A 15,409-nucleotide genomic window follows, 5' to 3' on the forward strand; every position below is an offset into this window, starting at 1 on the left:
TTTTATCCACAACGTAAACTCAGTTTTATCAGCATGCCACACAGAATGCGAACATTCTACACATCCTGTCTTGAATCATTTCATTTTTCAAAATTTTTTTTGCTTATGTGCACACATTTTTGCACCTTTCTTCAGTGCTAACTATTGCAATAAATGTTATTCAACAGCCAGTCATATCTAGCATGTCTCTCTTTGGCTCACCATTAGCTGATCCATGAGCAGTGGAACAGACCAATCTGCCATTTTTCCTTTTGGTTTGCCTCTGATTTACTTCCTCTATAGGTTCGGACACAATAAGTATAATCAGTAACTTGGTATATTTTCAATCATTTCAGAAACCAACATTGCACAGTAGCAGCGCACATTTACATCAGAAAACATTACATATTTTGTGGTTTATCCTGAATGGTTGAAATGCTGGTGGCAATCTTATGAAAAAAGATAAAAACAAACTAAAAATGTTTGTGAGAAATCATTTTTGATATGCTGATACATTTCAGATACTTGTCTGTTGGTACAGACTTGATATTTATTCTGATCAACTCAACATTAATACTCTAATTGTCCAAGTCAGTTACAGATATAAATACATTAAACATTTAATTCGCAACACATATTCATATACAATCTGAAAACATGATTTGTATAAAAAATGGACATTTGGCACAATTTTGCAACCTTTAAAAACATAACATTGCACTGTTGAAGTTCTCAGAATACCAATACCTTCAGAAATCTTGACATCTCCTTTGCCTATCGATAGAACTAAGTACAGTAAAAATTAATATAATTGTGGGTTACACACACACACAATTGCTAATAGTAATTTACTTTAGTATTTACCCAATAGTTAAATTTGATAAATAGGTGCAAGGAAAATGCATTAAACAGTTCAACTGTAGTATTTACAAATTTAAGACCATAAATACCAGCCTTTGTTTAAGTAAATGCCCAGTGAATGTACTGTGATATCATGCAGAATGAGCCTGCAATCATTTTATGGCATAAACCTTGTCAATGCAGCCTCCATTAGATGTATGTTCACAAGTACAAGTGGCAAGAGTGTACCATTGAAAACTGTTTCAACTGGCCCTCACTGACCTTATGAAAAGGTACGTTTAAAACAACAATAGACTCGAGGAAAAAAAAAATGAAAAGCAAAACTTGTGTAAAAAGAAACACTGATGTCAGGGCAAACTAATTGAAATGCATCGGGACACAAAGCTTCTGTTCATACTGAGCAGAGATTAGTTAGGAATAACAAAAAACAAATGCTCTAGCCAGAGAACATGTGCTGGTCAAATGAAACAAAGTGAATTTCCACTGTTCAATATCAATACAGAACATGCATTCAATGACACTGTTCATTATTCAAGAAGAGGTAATCTATTAATAGAAATCTTATATGATTGTGGTAACTCTTACACAGTGAAATTTCAGCACAATAAAAAAGGGAAATAAATAAAGAAAGAAATAACTGCTGACATTTGTGAGAGGCTATGCAAAATTAGAACTAAAGGGGCTGCAGCAACTCATGCTTTTGTTTGTCAATTGTCACTTTGCACAACATTTTAATAATAAAATACATTATCTTCCAAGAAACCAATTTTTCTGTCTGGTAGCAGTTAAGAAAGCATGCTAGATGGGCAAGTTATATCACCTCTGCTACTAAAATGGTGCAAACAACTTTCATGTGGTGACTATGACATCATCTGACAACTATGTGGGTACATTTAAAGTTTCAACTAAAACTCATCTAATCAATATTTAATTGTGTAGATGAGAATGACCCACCTAATTTTTAATTGAATCTTAGGTAACCTCAAGCAGAAATATTAATTTTACATTTCGTAAAGCAGGAACATCAGCTCTTCCCTTGTTTTCGCGTTAATTTTTTTGTAAGCAAGAAAATGTAGGGAGTAAACTATATATTTAAGATGTTCTTATAATCTGTAATACATGGAGTAATGCAAAAAATGTTAAGTGCCTTTAAAGAAGCAAGTAATTAAATAATCTTGTAACAGCTAGTGGCTGTTTCCACAAGTTACTCTTAAGCATCTCAAAAACTTAATTTACTTAATGCAGGCCATTTAGTGTTTGTTATTAGTTTTATAAGTTGCTGTCATATTCTTGAATGATAAAATTTCATTTTTGTTGTTCAAGCTGTAGAGTTGGTGGTAAGTTATAGCTCAGTCAGGCACATGAGAAAGTAACCTCTGCAGTGGAAGTTTCAGGAGCCTTTAAGGCTTTCTATCAGCATTTGTTGTTCCTGTTACTGCAGTTTGGATAGGTTATGTGTTTTGTACATATGCCATTGAGAGTCCTGCGGTCAATGTTTTGATGTGTCACTACTATAACTCTATTTGAACTGTCATTAAATATCTGTGTTTTAAAATCATAACTTATTGAGTAAAGCGTTTAAACATTACAGCTGCTTAGCCACTATATTAAGTAACTTAGGCACACAGAAGCTGCCAAAAACACTTGTATATTTTGCACAGTTCAATGGTATGTTGTTTTTTAAAAACAATTTTGGCCTAACACAACGTAACAACAAAATTAAAATGCTCATCAGAAATTAAGGAAAAATGCTCAAATACTTAATGGAAATTTCTTTCCTGTTTGACTTCATTTTCCACAAGAAATTCAAGTACACATACGTACATACAGTTATAAGATGTGCGTGAAAGTGGGCACTTGTAAATAAAAATAATTAAAAGTTGTGTTCTGTAGTATCAAAATAAGCATGCCACTTGGAACTTAAACATGAGAATATAGTAACTTTAACTGGAAAGTGTTCAATGTCTGCTTAAATAAATAATTCAGTCTAATAATTATAATCATTTCAATACAAATGGACAGTATTTTATATATCTCAAAATTTACATGATTTTCTACTACAGTAAAATTACATCATATCTTTATGAACACTTTTTTCATAGGTTTAATGTATGGATTCAGCACATTCTATCAGAAATTATTCTCGTTCTAATTTAAATATCTTGTAAACATCAAAAAGTAGTAACTTTGTGTGACAATTCAGCTTAATATTACTACTGAAGTTGGCATCTAGCAAGATTCTGGATTGTAAAGTAAATAGGTACCTTCAAACATACAAATCCTTCAAATAATCAAGGAAATAAGTGATTGGGAAAGTGCACAATGTTTTACAATTCGTAACTTGTAAAGTTCTTAGGATTATACCTGCATATCTCTATACCCAGTACTACTGAAGACATTGCTTGTCTCTTTGAACAGTATTGATGGCTGCTTGCAGATGTGCCGTCTTCCTTGTTCAAACCACGTACACATCGAAACAAGCTTGATTGGAATTTGTTGCTAACTCATTATCTTCTGTCACCTGTACCAAATGATGTATTTCATTCCAATGACTGGACTTTATGCAATTTCCAGTTTTTAAACACAACTGAAAATACCAGGAGACGAAGGAAGGAGTGATGTTACATTTTTCTGGTTTTCCCCAACATTAACTAAAAGTCCCTGTGCATCATTTTGACATAGTTGTAGTGAAGAACTATGGAGGTCACTTTTACAACAACCTGTAGGAAAAGAGATTCCTTTTAATGTTTGGCTGTAAATGTTAACTGAAAAAAATTAAATATAAAGAACAAAGAATCGTTATAATAAAAACCGAAAGAACTGCGGATGCTGTGAATGAGGAACAAAAACAGTTGCTGGAAAAGCTCAGCACGTCTGGCAGCATCTGTGAAGGAAAAAACAGAGTTAACGTTTTTGGGTCCGGTGACCTTTCCTCAGAACTGATGGCGGCTGGGAAAGCTTCAGTTTTTCCATCAACTTTGCTCTTGTTTTGTGCCTCTTGTTACATTTATTAGATTTAAAAAAAACCTAGATTTTACGTAATTACTTGTATCTATTTCAGATTTCTTTTAAAGAAATCTACATTCCAGATTTACATTCTAGATCATTGATAAGAAGAACCGATTGGTTACTAATTCAGATCTCCTGAGGTGGGTAAATAGATGCTTCCCATCTCTTAGGGTATAACCAGCTGAGACTGACATTTCTCATTTGGGTTTCTCAAAAAGTTTATGATAGCCATTTTTTGCTGCTAGTCAGAAGAAATTCAAAAACGACAGCCCCAGAAGTATAAACAGAATAAACAATTCGATTGACATTCTATAAAATGAAGGAAGAAAGTTCTATTGAAAATATCCCCATGTCCCACAGTATTTGTAATTTTCTATTTGCCAGAAATATGTAAGTTAATAAATAGTGATAGTAAATTGGTACAATCAGAAATAAATAGGCAATAGATATTTTAACTGCCTTTGACAAAGTAAATGGTATCATTGCAGATTTGGAAGGTGCTATTTTGAATTCTACCATCTCCAAGATGCACTGCAGAAATTCACCAAGATTCCTTAGGTAGCAGCTTCCAAACCCATGACTATGTCCATCAAGGAGGATTAGGGCTGCAGATACATGGGAACACCATAACCTGCAAGTTCCTCTCCAAGCCACTCACCATCTTGACTTGGAAATATATCATTGTTCCTTCATGGTCATTGAGGCACAAATCCTGCAACTCCCTCCCCAACAGCATTGTGGCTTTACCTACACCAAATGATGTCCAAGAAGGCAGCTCATCCCCATCCTCTCCAGAGCAACTACAGATAGGCAAGAAATGCTGGACCAGCCAAGTGATGCCCACATCCCGTGAATTTTTCTTTCTTAAGTAGAATACATCATCCTTCTCTAGCATGTCTGCACTGTCATCCAACTAAACTGCGTGGGACTACTCCCTCCTGGTTCTTATTTATCTAACCATAGCAGGAATATCAATTGCAATCTTTATGCATTAGGGGGAGGCAATGAACTAGTGTATTATCGCTGGACTGTCAATCCAGAGACCCAGATAACGTATGGGGACCCGGCTTCAAATCCCGCCATGGCAGATGGTGGAATTTGAATTCAATAAATATCTGGAACTAACGGTCTAATGATGACCATGAATCCATTGTCGCTTGTTGGAAAAACCCATCTGGTTCACTAATGTCCTTTAGGGAAGGAAACTGCCATCCTTACCTGGTCTGGCCTACATGTGACTCCAGATCCACAACAATGTGGTTGACTTGTAACTGCCCTCTGGGCAATTAGGGATCGGCAATAAATGTTGCCTAGCCAGCGACGCCCTCATTCCGTGAATGAATTTTTTAAAAATTTATGATGTCTGGTGTCCCACTGTCATTGGCCCCTTCCTATTTCTCAGCCATATGATGCCCTGCAATGATATACTCCAAATACATAGCATTTTTTAGATGAACGCTGATGCATCCCAGCTCTATCTCCCTACCACTAAAACCCCGGTTCCTTCACTATCAACCACATCTCTCTCAGAAACAAGCTGAAAATAAACCAGTCATTTCACAACCTGGCCACAAATCTGCTGCTGGAAGCTCATCTTGGGGTCAAATATTGAAAGAATTAAACAGGATATATACAGCTCAGAAACAGCCCAATCTGCTGTCTGTGTCAGTATAAATTTACCAGGGATTTCATCTTGAGCTTGCCTTGCCAGTGGAGAATATTATCTGACTGTGAACATCAGCATTCTGGATATTCAGCAATCTGTGCTGATAGCAGGCAAAGTTGCTTGGCAAGAGCACAAAATCAAAAAAAACAAAAAAAATGCCTCCTCTGAACTTCCATGCCAAATTCAGGAGTAGCAGCGTGACACACCCTGCACAATTTAAAACAGGTACCAGCTGGCTACAGAGCCTGAGGAAGCCTTGGGTTGCATGATCTGAGGAGGGCCACTTAAATGTCGATTACCATTCTCCCACCCAAGAACTCTCCATTGCCATAGCACCCCAGTCCCTCCTAGCCGCAGGAGCTGTGGTGGTTGCCGGCAATGCATTCAGCAGAGGACAAGGTCACTGGCTCAGGATAAACAGGACATTGAAGAAAGGGCAGAAGGCCGGCACTGCTGTCTTTTGCCAGTGGGGAAAATCGATCAGGCAGTGTGGTGGCTTTGAAAGAGAGAGTCTACCCCATCTCCATCCGCTGAGGGCCCACAAACAAACTAAATGAGGGCTTGCGTTTTACACTCCGAGCACGCTGACCACCCACCAACGCAGCAGCGTGAGGCCCTTCTGTGGGTATTGCCTACTTCATGGGCTCAATTGGCATCAAGGCCATCCATGAGTTGGGGCATTTTCAGTGTCCCCACCACACTCTGTCGCCTGTTTAAATACATCCCGCTGCCAAGCTTGTCTCAGGACAGGGCCGTAAATTCTGCTCAATGTGTGTTTGGTTTCATCCATTAATTGGTTCCATTTGCCATTTTTAAAGAAATCCATATTAATCATAAATCATCATCATCTGGGTTATGTTTACAACAGTTATTTCAGTGCCTGTGTATTTCTTTTAGAAAAACAACTACGCCAACGGTATATAAAAAGGCATTTCAGTGCCAAGTCACTGTACTTTTATTCATAGCTGGCAGGCCATTTGTAAAATAAAGGTAATAATCATATGATCATATAATCGTAGAATCCCTACAGTGCAGGAAGGGGCCATGCAGTCCATCAAGTCTGCACCAACCCTCCAGAGAACATCCCACTCAAACCCAACCCACCCTACCCCATTGCCCTGCATTTCCCATGGCTAACCCACCTAGCCTGCATATCCCTGGACACTATGGGGCAATTTAGCATGGCCGATCACCTAAACTGCATATCTTTGGACTGTGGGAGGAACTGGAGTGCCCGGAGGAAACCCTCACAGACACGGGGAGAATGTGCAAACTCCACACAGTCGCCCGAAGGTGGAATCGAATCAGGTCGCTGACACTGTGAGGCATTTCATCTCACACAAAAGAATAAGGGATTCACTAAAGTGCAAATTATGTTCATATTTGGGTTGGGTGGAAAGTGTATTTTCTGTCTGCACCATTGCAGATTAAGCCAGCAGAGTCTTTGTCTGCATTATGACGAAAGATTTATCTACTGAGTTAAAAGTCACATCAGTTTCCTTCAAAAGCATGAGGAACAGGAGCTGACAGAAGGAGAGATTCAATGTGAAGTAGGATCAAAGAGGTAGGCTTTGGAAGTTTTTCCAAGGAGGAGCTGTATTTGGACAGAGGTGGGTGCAGAAAATGGGATCCAGGCATACTGAAAACATGAGGGATAGAATATCAGATCAAAAGCTCAGTGATGTCAAGTTTACAAGATGTCATGTTCAATCCAGCAGGATCTGAGGTGTTTGATGTGGGTTAAGAATGTTTAGCTGGAGAAAACTGCAGCTCATCCAAAACTGAACGTCATTTATAGAGTCTGCCAGCAGAGCCAGTTAAGGTGTTAAAAGAGATGGTGGAGAGGTTAGAGCTGGTTGTCAATGTCAACTGCGCAACATCGGAAATGGCATTGGAGAGGGGCATTGTGTAGTTAAGAAGATGAGGAGAATCTGGATGCATTCTAACAGAACACCCATTGTGGGATGATACATTATAGCCACAGGTCATTTCGGTAGCTGGAACTGTGTCTGTACTACTAGAGGAGTGCAAAACCTAAAGGATATGACAGAAAAGCAAGGAATGGGAGAAATGGGCATTCAAAGACTTCAGAGAGAAGAGGGAACTACTGCAGAATGCCTTATTGAGGGTTCACACAGAGTATATTGACTCTGTGTGAATGAAATGGAATACTGTTCCATTGACTAGAACCAAACTGAGCTGCAAGTGCTTAATACAAGTCTGATTTTATTCTGTAAGAGTCCCAAGTGAAGAGACTTTAATCAATTAAATAAGCTTGATTCTCTGCACTGGAATCTGACTTAGCTTTTAAAAATTACTCAACCTCAATCATATTGTCCAAATATCTTGCTGACATTGGGCTAAAAGTATGGGTAACTAACCCATTCCAGCAGCACTGTATTCAGAAATGCATTAGTAACGTGTGCACTGTAACAGTTTTAAAATTGTTTCATAAACCTTGGCATTATTTGCATATTAGAGATTTGTAAGTGAAAAGATTGTCGAAACAATTTTTCATAAAGATTCTGTCACTTTTGCACATTTTCTATTATCAGTAGACAATAAATCTTCTTCAAACTATCCTGACTCAATCTGTTCAGCCCTAAGTGTATAGTTTCATAAAGAAACCAACAACAATTGTTACAGAAATCCCAAGCAAGGACTTCAATCAGGGAAGCAAGAAATAAATTTTCATTTTATATTTCACCCTTAAACTGAAAAAACTTAGTAACAACTGAGATTTTAATTAGATCAAGAAGAATATCGTAAAACTAAAGGATAATGAATTAATGGCCAACATGATAGATCAAATAAAAACAAAACTGTCTTTGACATTTGGAAGGTTAATAAGGTATGAGTAAATAACAGATAGAACCAAGAGCAAAAGGGAATCAAGACTGTCAGTCGGTGAAAGGAAATGTTCCTCTGGCTTCCATTTTCACACAACCTTGAAAGCCCATGTTCAGTTCTTCCTTACATAACTGTACAGGTGGAAGTGCTCACTTCTGGTGAGCCTGTTCCTTCCATATCACTGGGCCATATTTAACACCAAGCTAAGAACCAGAAGATCTATCCTGCGTAGATGCATGAGATGTGTTTCTGTCCCTTCATGCAAAGTTACCTGGCAGAGGCACACAAGTTATAGGTGTTCCTGAGCTACAAAGTAAGGTGATGAAGGACTGGCGTGGTGCCTGATTTGGTCCGAGAGCAGACATGTTGTGATGAGGCTGGTGGTTTGCTGATGCCGCCTTGTGTGACCAAAGGGTCAAGGACAATGGTGGCCATGGAGCAGACAGGTATGTTGTGGTGGAAATTTTAATTCATGGGTTAATTTTTCCTCAGCTATTTTTGGTTTATTGTCAAATGCAATTGCATAAAATCCATGTTGTTATTTTCCATGTTTGAAAATTTTAAATATTCTATCAGTTTTATACATGGTCTGGGTAATTTACATTTCGCGTGTGTGACCCAATATCTGTTAAAAGAATAATACAACCAGGAATATAGCAATTATACTTCCTTAAGATTTGAAGATACAAGTACATAGTTCAAACCTGTCAAAGATGGACCACTTGGTAAGATGAGACCAAACCCATGTTACAAAGCTACTTTATTTTTAGTACCTAACATGTACTGAGAAGTGATAATTAGATTAATTTGGTTCAGTTGGTACAAGTTCTCTTTGAACTAGAAAACAAAACAAACACACCGTATTTTCCCGTATGAGTTGACATCTTAATTAAAATGATTCATAACTATCCACCCACATGCTAATTTTCTACACTTGGCCAAAATTTCCTACGATATTTTCCATTTTAAAAAGTGGACTCATGCATTTCATGGATTATTTGTTACCCTGCGTTTGCTTTTAGTCAGCCTGCATCAATGGTCTTAAGGGTTAGACACTTTCCAATGCAGTGGATAGGAGGTATTTATCATTTACCAAGACAGCAAATGCCCTGCTTACTATTTATGGTCTATGGAGAAATAACATCAACATTTCGTGCCCCAGGATTTTGAGCAACTATTGTTCCCTTGGTCCTGTAAATGAAGTGGTAGCTTCCCTACACTCTGGGCCAGAAATGTCAGGTTCAAGTCCCACCTAAGGCCTTGATGGCCACAGGAAGTGTATGTCATAACATGGTCAAGCAGGTCCTTCCAAAATGCCTCTGGCAGGCTATGAGTGGGAGAGTTTACAGGTCATCCCAAACCATGTGGTGGCTGCAGCCTAATAGCCTCCTTGTATTGCCTTGATCCTTTGCAATTCACCCACTGGCACAACAGGTCCATGGCAGACACCATCTCTCTGGCCCCACACTCATCCCTGGAACATATGGATAACAATGACACCTACGACCGGCTCCTGTTATTGACTACAGCTCTGCCTACAATACCCTAATTCCAAACAAACTCATCTTCAAACTCCGAGACCTGGGTCTCAGATCCCCTCTCTGTAACTGCATGCTTGACTTCCTGATCCATAGAACACAATCAATAAGGACAGGCAACAACACCTCCTCCACCATAATTCTCAACACCGGTGCCCCACAAGGCTGCGTACTCAGTCCCCTACTATATTCCTTATATACCGTTGTGTCCAAATTCCACACCTACTCCATTTACAAGTTTGCTGCTGACACCACCATTGTAGGTCGGATCTCAAACAACAATGAGACAGAGTACAGGAAACAGATTGTTGTCTCTACACCATGCTGCTAAGCACTCAATCTCTCCATCAATGTCAGCAAAACGAAGGACTTCAGGAAGCAGAGTGGGGGGCACGCCGCTGTCTGTATCAATGGTGCTGAGGTGGAGATGGTCAACAGTATCAAGTTCCTGGGAGTGACGATCACCAACAATCTGTCCTGGTCCACCCATGTTGACGCAATGGTCAAGGAAGCACAACAATGTCTCTACTTCCTCAGGAGGCTAAGGAACTTCGGTATGTCTATGAAGACTCTTACTAATTTTTATACATGCACCATAGAAAGCTTCCTATTCGGATTCGTCACAGGTTGGTATGGCAACTGGTCTTCTCAAGACTACACGAAACTAGAGAGTCATGAACACAGCCCAGTCCATCTCACAAACCAGCCTTCCATCCATTGACCCCCATCTATACTTCCCACTATCTTGGGAAAGCAATCAACATAACCAAAGACACCTCCTACCCCAGTTATACTCTCTTCCAATGCGCAGAAGATATAAAGGTTTGAATACACATATGAACAAATTCAAGGACAGTTTCTTCCCCACTGTTATCAGACTTTTGAATGTACCTTTTAAAATGTTAATTCTGATCTATCTCTCTCTCTCTGCACCTTCTGTGGCTGTAACACCATATCCTGCACTCTGTTCTGCAGGATGCACTTTGTATGGTATGATCTGCCTGTATAGCACGCAAAACAACACATTTCACCGTATCTTGGTATATGTGACAACAATAAATCAAACTCAAACTCAAAAAGTCTCCCATGCAGGTCCCTGCCATCAGCAAGTGGAAGAGTTAAAGATCCCTCAAGAACATGAACCATGTGCTCAAATGCCTGAGAAAACTGCATTGCATCCAAACGCTCTGTGAAATGTTCAGTGGTAACTGTGCTGTATTACGTAAATATAACTTCAAAAACAAGGACAGTCTGTATACCTATACAAGCCAAACAGCTACACACTACAAATTGAGAGTAAAGCTGTAGGTCATCGAATGAAAGGGTTAGTAGAAAGGTCGATACAATATCTATTGAGTAATAGGAAATGGAGAGTAATGATCAATGGATATTTTTCAGGCTGTTAGTCACTGACGGCTAACTTGCAACGGCTGCAAGCAATTAGGAAGATAAATGGCATGTTGGCCTTAATTGCTGCGGTACAAGAGGAAAGACATCTTGCTGCAATTTGCATAGAGTCTTGGTGAGACCAGACCTGAAGTATTCTGTACAGTTTTGGTTTCCTTACCTAAGTAAGGATACGTTTGCCATAGAGGGCAGTCAATGGAGGTTCACCAGTCTGACTTCTTGCAATAGTAGAATAAACAAGTGACTCAGAAGAAATCAAAACCTCATAACAAAAAGCAAAATATTGCAGATGCTGCAAATATGAACAACAAACAGAAAACCCTGGAGATACTCAGCAGGTCATGCAGCATCAGTGGAGAGGAATACAGTTAACCATCGAATATTTAAAGTGAGACCAAGAACACACCACCCAGCAAGGGTCAGGCTCCTTGCTCCGAGCTGTGTAGCACTTTAAATGAAAGTTACAGAATTGGCCAGGAGGGAAGTTTGGCAACCAGTTAGAGGTGGTACCTTGTTGATTAAAACAAGTAGCTCCTTAGGAGGTCAAAAGCTGGAAGATGCAGGACAGAGTCAAACAAGTTCAAGGTACAATGCTGGACCCAGCAACAACTGTCCCATCAAACTTCTGTTTTAACACACAAAATTTCACATGTCCTGAAATGAGCCCAACAGCCAGACACTGATGTCCACCTGACTTTTCAGATTCATCGAAATAAAGATAGGAAATGACATTCCTAACTGCACATACCTTTTCACAAGCTCCTTAAGGACTGTAATATCTAGGTGAAACGGGCAAGTGTTGAAAAGTACAAGAAGGAAGAACATGTGGTGGGCTGAAAGAGGGGAGACCAGAACTGACATAAGAACTCATGCTCTGAGCCAAATGGAGTTATAACGTGACAGGAAATGAAAGATATTTACAGAGCAAGTGTGAATGGCAGACTTCTGAATTGTTGCTGTCCAAAAGGAAATTTTAATAAGGCTGGATTTCAGAGTTCTAAAGAACTGTCATATCGGACTGGAAATGTCAACTCTCTTTCCATCTCTCCAGCAAAACAAAAACAGAGGCAAGCTTTTGTTGTTAATCCATCGGATAAAGTGAATTTTCTATCCACCACTGGAACCAAGACATCAAAAGATTATTATGGTGTGTTTAGCAGGCCACAAGCAATTACTGACACTGGCTCTTGATCAGCACTACTTTTAAACAAAGAACATTGTTTATATTGTGGTTAATGCATTTACATTAGAAATCCAATACCTGAAGTAGTTTTGTGATACAGCTGTAACTACTGTTGCCAGAGAACAGCTTCGACTAAAACGGACAACCCACTCCTCCCGCTGTCATTTCATGCGTGTGCAGTTTATGCCGATATTTTTGATTACTTCCATTACAGCCTCTAGTTTCTCAATGGTGAAGAGGTAAAACTAAGCTGCTGCCAATGGGAGACTGTTGAGCTTTTTGCACAAGGCCAGCTAACCCTTTTTTCCACTGTCTCCACAGGAACCATTTACTTTGGAAGGTTGAGGGGTAGGTTACTGCCATCTGGATGGCTGTCAGCAACATAGGCAGATTAACTCATCAGTCACATTTCAACAAACATAGAATACATTCCAAGGGCAGGGACATGGGATGCAAAAGCTCTCCGATTCATCTACTTTCAATTAAACCTTTCTTTTCTCAGAGTTTGTTAAACTCAATACTTCGTAAACATTGTGTTGTTGTTCACAACAGTTCAACATTGCTTTACATTGCCAGTGTAAGGAGTATAATATAGAACACTGCAAAGGTTCACCTCAGAACACAGCCTCACTGCACAGAAAAGCGGCTTTGGTCCAAAGTTGTTCAGACCTAGTCCTGTCTGGTTCCATACAGAGTGCCGCGTTGCAAACCACTCTTTAAAATTCTGCGGTTTGCTGTTTGAGCCAATGAGCAGCAGAGGTAATTAAGAGGCCTTGGACAGCAAGCTCAATTTTAAAAGCATTTGTTAACTTCTGCCAGCACCGCACATTGGTGGAGTTGGGAAAATGTCTATCCATTATAAACATGTCTCCTTATGACGTGCTGGCTGACCAGTTACTCATGGTTTTGGCAGTATTACACTCTATGAAGTGACCCGGTCAAAGTCAGTAAGAAATGAAGTGCTGAGCCATACCTGGGCAGTCACATACGACAACGTCAAAGGTTTTACTCGGTGATCTCAGCAAATGACACATTACATGTAGCTTTCTCGTCTTTACTCTGGGTGCTTTCTGGAGGGTTTGCCTGAAGTGGGATTGAAAAAGTCCGGCTCTGTTTATTCGATTTTGTGAACCTCTTCAGTTCATTAGCAAAAGAGAGGCCTTTCTTCTTCTCCTGCGCAGCCTGCCAAAACATTCCAGAATTTATCGATCATAGAAAGCAACAGAGAGCAGTATGAGGAAGAAATTAGTCATGTAAATATACAACGTGACATCTGGAGAGGGTCAGCTGCTGGATTATTTAAATTAAAGTGGAGCAGAATTCTCTTCAGCATTTTTGGCATAAAAACAAAGAAACAATAGTTATCCAGGCTGCTGATAACATTTCTGAATCATCTTATAAGTTATAATATGGGATTTAACATATTGGCAGTTTATTGAGAAAATATTATACATAATGCTGAACGTATGCAAACCCTCTCCATTTTTGTCATATATACAGCAGAGTATAATCTTTCTGTATATTCTGGAATACAAAACCTCGTGTAAGAGTGTTCTGGTTTTCTTTTCTATACTTTCATTCCTTTGCCGATATTCATATCCGGCCAGTTTGCACTTGCTCACTAGTTGCCCAGATCCTTAATTAACTGGATACTGCCACGGTTAAAACTCAACAGCAAATCAGACGTATTTTCTAATTTTTTCTTAGGATTTGGGTGATGCTGGCAAGACTAATTTTATTGTACATTCCTAGAAATCATTGTCAGACCTTCTTGAATGGATGTATCCCTTGTACTGACCATGCTCCCACAATAATACATACCAACAAGAAGCAGGAGTAGGCCATTCAGCCCCTCAAACCTGCTCTGCAATTTAATGAGAACATAGTTGGTCTGATTGAGACCTCTAATGCACATTTCCATCCACCCGAGTACCTTTCACCCCCTTGCTTGCCAAGAATATATTCACTTCTGCCTTAAGAACACTCAAAGGCTCAGGCTCTAATGATTTTTCAGGGCAAGCGTTTCAAAGATTCTTGACTCTCTGTGAGAAAAAGATTCAACTCATTTTTATCTGAAATGGGTGACCCCTGAGTTTTAAACAGAGTCCCCAAGTCATAGATTCTCCCACAGATGTAAATATCCTCTCCACATCGACCCACTCACAATCCCTCAGGATCTTGTACTGTTTCATTCAAATTGCCTCTGACTTGTCTAAGTTCGGCAGATACAAGCTTAGCCTGTTAAACCTTTCCTCATAAAACAACCCATTCATTCCAGGTACTGGTCTGGTAAACCTTCTCTGAACTGTTTCTAATTATATCTTTCCTTAAACAAGGCAAGATCAGTACGGTACACAGTATTCCAGACATGGTCTTACCAGTTTCCTGTATAAATGAAACATAACCTGTTTTTCTTATTCACTTGTGGGACATGGACAATAGTGAAGGAGCAGCTATTTTTCCAAGTCAGGATGGTGAGCAGCTTGGAGGGGAACTTGCAGGTAGTGATGTTCTCACATATCTGCTGCCCTTTTCCTTCCAGATGGCAGTGGTCGTGGGTTTGGAAGGTGCTGCCTGAGGATCTTTGGTGAATTTCTGCAGCGCATCTTGCAGATAATACACACTGCTGCTACTGACCGTCAATGCTGGAGGGAGTGGATGCTTGTGGATGAAGTGCCAATCCAGCAGGCTGCTTTGTCCTGGATGGTGTCAAGCTTCTTGAGTGTTGTCAGGGCTGCACTCATCCAGGCAAGTGGGAAGTATTCCATCACAGATAGTAGGAACTGCGGATGCTGGAGAATCCGAGACAACAAGGTGCAGGGCTGGATGAACACAGCAGGCCAAGCAGCATCATAGGAGCAGAGAGGCTGACGTTTCGGGCCTAGACCCTTCATCAGAAAAGCTTTTCTGATGAAG

The 15,409-nt window shown here is 39.7% G+C and overlaps 1 protein-coding gene across 1 annotated transcript in view; it reads right to left on the minus strand.

Moving 5' to 3' along the window:
* Positions 1 to 304: 304 nt before the first annotated feature.
* Positions 305 to 15,409, minus strand: part of plce1 (phospholipase C, epsilon 1) — a 347,723-nt gene continuing 332,618 nt past the window's right edge. Inside the window, exons 29-30 of the mRNA XM_048609167.1 lie at positions 13,467 to 13,675; positions 305 to 3,560 (exon numbers count right to left, since the gene is read on the minus strand). Of these exons, the coding sequence (XP_048465124.1) occupies positions 13,499 to 13,675 (177 nt within the window). The 3' untranslated portion in view covers positions 305 to 3,560; positions 13,467 to 13,498. The remainder of the gene's footprint in view (positions 3,561 to 13,466; positions 13,676 to 15,409) is intronic.

The sequence above is a fragment of the Rhincodon typus genome, chromosome 20 (assembly GCF_021869965.1).
Source record: "Rhincodon typus isolate 14 chromosome 20, sRhiTyp1.1, whole genome shotgun sequence".
NCBI classification, from domain to species: domain Eukaryota; kingdom Metazoa; phylum Chordata; class Chondrichthyes; order Orectolobiformes; family Rhincodontidae; genus Rhincodon; species Rhincodon typus.